The sequence below is a fragment of the Colossoma macropomum genome, unplaced genomic scaffold (assembly GCF_904425465.1).
Source record: "Colossoma macropomum unplaced genomic scaffold, Colossoma_macropomum, whole genome shotgun sequence".
In the NCBI taxonomy this organism is placed as follows: Eukaryota; Metazoa; Chordata; class Actinopteri; order Characiformes; family Serrasalmidae; genus Colossoma; species Colossoma macropomum.
In genome coordinates, this window is record NW_023494801.1 from 9,882,261 (window position 1) to 9,889,697 (window position 7,437).

The 7,437-nt window shown below is 38.5% G+C and overlaps 1 protein-coding gene across 1 annotated transcript; it reads right to left on the reverse strand.

Moving 5' to 3' along the window:
- Window positions 1-3,075: 3,075 nt before the first annotated feature.
- LOC118821745 (serine/threonine-protein kinase pim-3-like) lies at window positions 3,076-7,152 on the reverse strand. The gene is made up of 7 exons (XM_036590474.1): window positions 7,140-7,152; window positions 6,638-6,733; window positions 6,551-6,594; window positions 6,027-6,405; window positions 5,419-5,595; window positions 5,081-5,168; window positions 3,076-3,184 (listed from the first exon to the last, which is right to left on the reverse strand). Exons 1-7 carry the CDS (start codon window positions 7,150-7,152, stop codon window positions 3,076-3,078), a joined length of 906 nt encoding a protein of 301 aa, XP_036446367.1.
- Between the last annotated feature and the right edge of the window lie 285 nt (window positions 7,153-7,437).

The following is a 7,437-nucleotide window of genomic DNA, read 5'->3' on the forward strand; positions in this document are numbered from 1 at the left end:
CACAACAGGTTGTGCGTTACTGCGATTTTATCAGGGGAGTGGTCTAAAACTCCTTTCCCCATGCTAAAACTGCATTAAGGCACAGTCTCAAGTGGCTTATTGCTTTTATAAAACACACACTTTTCCAGAAAATAATTTTTTATTATTTTTTTTAGTTATTAATTATTAACTGTTGATTATGAATAATTTAAAAATAATAATAATAACACTAATTATTAGTATTGTTGTTGTTTATAATAATAATAATAACAACAATAATAATAATGTATATCATTAATATTATTATTAATATTATAAATTTTATTGATCATTATTATGAAGCCAAGAAATTTAGTACCTTTAGCATATGTTGCCATTGCCAAGCAACCAGGAACCATTGAAAGAGAAGAAGGATGATCATTTGGTCATCGCTGTATATTGCAGTCATTTAATTAACTTTTTATACTTTTGTCATGTAACATGTTGGTTTTTATTGCTGGTCAAAGGTCACATGCATTTAGTTGTGGATTTCAGCCTTGTACTTTAAATACATTGATTTCTCAGGGTTCCCAGAATCTTTTGATGTTATTATGCACCATTGAGGGCGAAATACCTACAATCCTTAAAGTAATTTGCTGAGGGACCTTATTTTTATTCTGTTTGATTTTTACTAATGCATTTTCGGCAAAGAGGCGATCCTCAGCCCAAGCCTTTCCTGAATAGACCTTTTATACCCAAATATAATTGCATCATAGTTTTAATTTGCTCATGTCCCAAGTGTTGCAAGCATCAGATTCAGAATGATTTTTCAAAATTTCTACATAATTCAGCTATGGAGACCTATAAAAAAAAGTCATTCAGTTTGGTTTCATATGACATTCAACACAAGACAGTCCTGTGCTGTAATAGTCAGGTATTCTGCTCTTTATTTATTATTCTTTGTGAAAGCCTGTGTTGGAGTAAAGGGCGTTTCACTGCAGCCCCTTCTGTCATTAGAGCATGTATGATTCCTCAAATGTCTCCTGTTATTCAAAACATGACTGCAAAACTCCACAGGTTTTCTTACTATTTGTGTTTGCTTTAATTTTGAAAAGTAGAAGTTTGTATTCCATTCGAAAATCACAGAAAACTTACCAGCATTTTTCCGTTTTGCTGCAGCAAACAAGTTTTGGGCAGTGGTTACCGGTGTTACCGTTACTACTACTGAGTGCTGATTGGTTGGTGAGCTGATCAGCTCATTGGTTGAGTGAATTGGGCTCACTGATGTCATGAACGTGCATGAGGCACTCTTATAAAGTAATATAACCAGTTCAAAAGTGCTCAAACATATAACAGCAGTGTATTTTATGCTGTTCTGTGTTGAGGAAATAGTGCAAAACATTAAATGTTTACAAACCCCAATAGACCACTGTAGCCATGTGTCATTCTGTAGTCTGCATTATGTCCATATTAGGAGCTCCGGGTCTAAGCTCAATTTCTCTATGGCCAGAATGAATAGGGTTTTCAAAAAAGGTCTCTTTTTTGAACCTTGTGTTCAATAAAAATGTTCAGAACCTGATACGTTTTGTCCTGTGTACATTGTTCTCCCGAATATCACTGGATCCTCTGAATTACGAGGTCATTAAAGAGCCTTAATACTAATGTTGCTACGTGCAAGCTAAAGTTACTGCGCATCAGTACGCACATATTTATAGGTATACCCGTAAATAAAACTTCTTTCAAAAAAATACCAGCAGCGTTAAAACTATGAGGCTAAATTTAGCTTCTTTTTCGCTGTTCCACTTTAAATGGTGCAGCATTTGTGATTAGCTATCACAAACATTAGCAAACGGGACAAACCAATACTGATCTGTTGGTTCTGTGAATCAGCAAAAATAAGGTAATGTTACTCAGCCGCGAAGCAGAAACAGAGCATCCTGCTCATATCATGCCTTTCAACTTTCCATGAAGCTAAAGTCAACTTCTTTTCGCCAGCTGCTTATTTTAATTTTCCTGTTCTACTGTACATGGGGCAACTACTGCACCTTTTAAGGTGGAACAGGAAAATTTGAAGAAGCTGCCGAATGTCCTGAGAAAATATCCTCAGAAAATGTTACCAGCTTTAAAATTATAATTAGGATATTTTGATAGACTGAATCAGTTTATCAGGGGGTGAGCAGTGATATTAAGCTGAGTCTGTACTGAATTAGCCTGAGTGCAGGTAAGTTTATAGAGCTTTTCAAATCAAGCTATGAACAAAATTGAAAGATCTGCTGTGTTTCAGTGGGTTTTAATGGAAGGGATTGAGGGAACATTTAAGTTAATCGCTTGCAGTTCGTACGCACATTTTCTTTTTTTTATGGTCACGATTTCTTAATTCGTTTCCATGATCAACAATTTCGTGCTCTCAATTTCTTTTAATCGTGCGGACATTTTCCTTAATTCATTCCCACTATTATTTGTTGTCTTGTTTTCTTTTAGGCATGCACACATTTTCTTTAATTCATGGGTACTTTATTTTTATTAAATCCCACAATTAACAATTCATTCTTTTGGGACATTGTAGCTTCCCTTGCACTGCAAAGCATCATCATCATCAGCATACAGCAGCTAAAGAGGATTCTTTAAGGGTCAGTGAAGTCTACCAGCTCTGCCACAATATACTGTGTTGAAAGTATGTTAATTTTATCAAATGCTAGTTAACACCCTTGCTCATATTTTATGTGTATCTACCATAAATTAAGCGTTGTAGAACTGCCTAGAGTCAGCTCATAGTTCTGATAAACTGGCTAGCTGAGCCACGAGCTGACTCCTAGCTTAGCTAGCTAGCTGACTGCTGTAGCAGAAAGATAATGTCAATACGGAGTAGATGTTAACGTTAAATATTTGCAGAATGTGCGTTACACTACACTGTATTTCAAATATTCTGTAATATACTGATGTTCATACTCAGGCAGATAAATGCCAATGTGTTAAATATGCTAAGCTAGGTTTTTGCTAAGTTAACTGGCAGAGAGCTGTTTATGGTTGCTTATGCTAGTGCTGGCATATGTCCACATTTGAAGTTTGAAACATGCCAAGTTTAACCCAGATACCCCGCAGCAAGTGGGGTGCAGACTAGCAGGTTTGGCCTTGCATGGGGCTGAAGATGCAGGTGTCCCCCTTGGTATGTTTGTGTTTGTCGAAGGCCGGATGCGGTGGGCATTCCAATCTCATTGAGTTCTTCCTGCAAATACAGTGCAGAAAGTGGAGGAGGTGGTGAAGTTTTTTTTTACATTAAACTTCTACCTTTCTTACAAATTGAACACATACCAAATAGCTTGGTGCAGGTGTATTGCTTACCTATCTAATAACAAGCAATAACCTATTGTAAACTCCTTTCATGAGAAACATTTTACAATAGGAGTTCCACATAGTCGGTTAGTTCAAATAAGTCTGAAATGAAGAATTTTGAGTTCTCTGTGGAGGTTTCAGAAACAAGCTGGAAGATCTGAGTAATAGATGCAATTTACTACTGTCTACAATGCATGAAGTAGCATGACATTTACATCACAGCTAATTATACTAATATTAAATAAGCTCTACAAGGAAAGTGGTTCATAAAACATTCATTACCTGAATGATTGCCATAAAGCAAAACTGCACTAGAGCTTTGTCCAAGAAATCGCCTCTGAACAGTCCTTTGTCTTTAAGTTCTCCAAACAGCTGGATCCAGTGCTCCATGCCTGCTTTCCACAGCTGCCCCCACCGGCTCTCAATTCGTTGATTTGCTGTGCTTGTTACTGTGATGTAGCTTCTGCCTCACCATCTTCGTTATCTTCATCATTCTGCCACAGATACATCTGAATGTCCCTGATCATCACATTCTCAGTGCCGATACCAGTACATACGAGCTGTGGACAACCTCCTGTGGATAACCTCCACCATGTGGACAACCTCCACCATGCTCTACTGCCTCTATAAAGCAAGTAACCTTGGGGTCGTTTTTGGTATAGGATGCCTTCAACCAAATAATCCTGCAGGAGAATCCATCGATACATCCATTAATACATATACCATGTGATTTGAGTCTCTCATATGAGTCGACGTGCCATATAAGATAGAGCCCTGAGAGAAATAGAGTCTTTGACTGAGACGACGTCTTTGGTGAGTTTGAGTTTGTTGGGTCAAGAAAAGCAAAGCATTTGACAAATCCAGAAGGCGTTACTGAATGGCATGTCTTACACATTCTCTGGGTTGGTTTGGGTTTTGCTGCTGTGCGCTGAGCCATCAGCATTTTTGATTAAATTTAGGAATTTGATGCTATTTTGAAGGACCAAGCCAACCTTGTGTTTTTTAGGTTTTTCTAATAATTCTGATCAGAAATAACATCAGAATTAAAGTGTTCTTATTGGACGGCTCCCTTAGTTACCATGTCTGCCAAACTTTTAGCTCAGGCTATCTGGTGACATCTGTAACTGTTAACAGAAGAATAGGTTAAACAGACTTATGAAAAGGAGAACATTTTATTATTATAAAATAAATAGACTTTACAAGAAGTTCAGTGCAGAAATACACATATGAAAGATGTAGGCCAAAATGGAGCAAAATGGCTTTTATTTTAGCAGAGATGGCCTTTGGGTAGCACCCAGTGCGGAGTGTCTAGTGTTCAGTGCAAGTTGTCAGCGTGGGGTGCGGAGAAACCAGGGAGGAAGGTCACTGAATGACAGGGAAGAGGTCATTATCGAAGGTGATGATGTTGAGGTCCATGGCGAGGCGATGCTAGGCTGGTGAGAGGCACAAAACTTGGCCTGTGTGAAATTGTGTCATAGAGAAAGGACAGAAAAACATTTATGGGATTTAAGATGGGGAGGTAGGAGGAGTTTCAGGCCCACTCCATTTAAAATTTTGAGCTGAATCCTGAGTGTGAATTCTTCTTAACTAACCTCCTCCACACATTTCATAACCTGGGACACAAAAATCTGCATTAGCTACCAGTAGAATAACGTCTAAAACTTTAAATCTTAAACATTTTAATCTTAATTTTCACTTCCATATAGAGGTGATATAGAAAAAAGAATATATTATGATACATTATATGTATTACGATATTTTGTGATTATGATAGGTTGTCATGTTGCACCTGAACCAATCATGCAGCTTGATCTGCTCCAAATTAGGCCTCCTGGTGGGCTTGTGCTGCAGACACCAGCGAATCAGATTGCAGCATTCTGTGCAGAGGGATGGGATTGGGTGTGAGAAAGATGTTTCACCACTAAATTTCAAAAGGACTATCCTGCAAAGTACACTATTATAAACATCCACATTTAGGGACACCTGGCCTTTTCAGTTTTTACTCTGCAAATTTACTTCCAGCTATAGATTTCTTCTTCAATTTTTGATCCTCTACATTTCTTAACACAGTTAAAAGTGGGAGCCAGTGTTGATTTTGCTATTTAATGATGCTCCCATTTATCTTACCATTGGATAGGCCATCTTTGAAGTACAGAAGCCCATCAATGATTTCCTCGTCCAGGGTAAAGGGAAGGTATCCACAAACCAACCTGAACAGTAGGACACCTAGAGACCAAACTGTTGCAGGTTTGGCATGATACCTCCCCTCGAGAAGGAACTCAGGAGGGCGGTACTCAAGTGTGCCTAAGAACATAAAAGAGGGAGAGAAACAAGCAGTTCATTTCACAGAAAAAGGGATCTGTACAGGTTTATTTTTGTTCACCAAGGGAAAAACAATGTAAATGTTCCTTCAAAGGTACAACAGCGGCCTTAATGTCCAACTGTGTACATAAAAAAAGTACACTACACTACACTTCACTCTCCCAGGGAAAACATGCATATTTGTATCTTTTCACAACATAACATTTTAAACTAGAAAAATAAAATGAAAATACTAAGTCAAGACAGGCTGTAACTTAAAAATATAACTGCAGTTGTATATAGTTCCTTCAGTAAAGGTACTAAAGATGTACGCTTGAGAGTATAACCCCAGTGACATGAGGTGTACCACCCCAGTGACAGTTTAGGACCTTTTTATCTGAGACTGTCCCTTACCGCCCTAAACTCCATCCTACCTGCAAATTCCTTATAACCAGTTTTCCTGATCCAATCTCCGCAGCCGAAGTCAATGAGCTTGACATCTGAGGTGTCTTTGTTGATCAATAAATTCTCTGCTTTGATATCCCGGTGGAAGACACATCTCTTGCAGCACTGGCACACTGCCTCCAGTACCTGGAGCATTATGGCACAAGCTCTGTCTTCATCAATGGAACCTTCAAACTCATCAGTGAAGCTCTCCAAATCCATGCAAGGATCTGGGCGCTCCAAGACTAGTATGTAGTGGTCAGGCTCGTCGAACCACTCGATGAGCTGTATTATATTCTTACAGATGGGTGGCTGGTTCATCATCTGCAACAGATCCACCTCCACAGGCACAGCCTTGGGTTCAACAGGCTGCAGGGGAGTAAACAGTTACATGGTGAGGAATTATCAGTGAAGAACACTGAAACTTATGGGGGTTTAGGACCATCATGTGTTATTACTAGTATGACTATCAGTCTAGCTTTGAAAGCAAAACCGTGTCTGCAGGTCCACTTACACTTTGAACAAATTCTTCATCTCCTGGCTGAAAGGCTAAGAGCAGAAATACAGACAATTAAAAGTGTAATTTGAGGTGTGAGCAGAACCTGCAAGCCATCAGAAACGCGTCTTCCCTCGTAGACAGCTCCAAAGCCTCCTTCACCTAATTTTTCCCCAGTAACGTAACGAGAGGCAAAGGTGTCTGTGGAAAAAGAACATTAAAACTGTACATTCACTCTTATTAGACCATTTATCATGAGTTTGTGAATCAACATTTACTGGCTATAAGAATAGCAGTGGGGTTTAGTTTTTTAAATTACTGGCTAATCTGTAACTTGATTATTTGTATCATAAAGTGAAATAAAGTATAGGTAAAAGTTATGTTCCGGGTAATGGGCTGACCTGGCTTGGTGTCTTTTCTCTGCTTGTTTTATTGAGTAAGTTCACGGCCCTCTTTCTTTTCTTTCTTGCTGGAGCTCTTGTTTCAGAAATTTTGTTTGATCCCTGTGTGTCATCCTGGCTGCAGCTCTCTTCTGTTCTTTTCCTTTTTGCTCTAGGGCCATCTGAAAACGATGGTTTGAAAAGTTACACAGAAGCTGTAATGGTACCACTGACTGACATTTTTGTGATAAAACAAAAACAAGGTGCCCTGATATTTCAGTATAATGTGCTGGGGTGCATAAAATGAGTAGACCAGGGACAGAGTTAGCAAAAAGCTCAAATGAATAATGCAGTGTTTATCATATTCATATATTTGATCTTGTTTGTAAATTGTGAGTAAAAGTGTGTCTCTCATGTAAAAAATTTAGTTTCTGGTTTTTAACAGTAGATGTCGTACTGTATTTCTGACTAAAACCAGCTGATGATTTTAATGGCCGAACTAAATCCCAGGCTCTGACTGAAATG

Bases quoted from the DNA above. Each gene is read 5' to 3' on its own strand.
- LOC118821745 (XM_036590474.1), bottom strand. The intron at 5,596-6,026 runs GTAGGATGGAGT...TTATGTTCTTAG, and splicing joins TGGTTATAAGGAATTTGCAG to GCACACTTGAGTACCGCCCT. The intron at 3,185-5,080 runs GTGCAACATGAC...CTGTATTTGCAG, and splicing joins AAGCTGCATGATTGGTTCAG to GAAGAACTCAATGAGATTGG.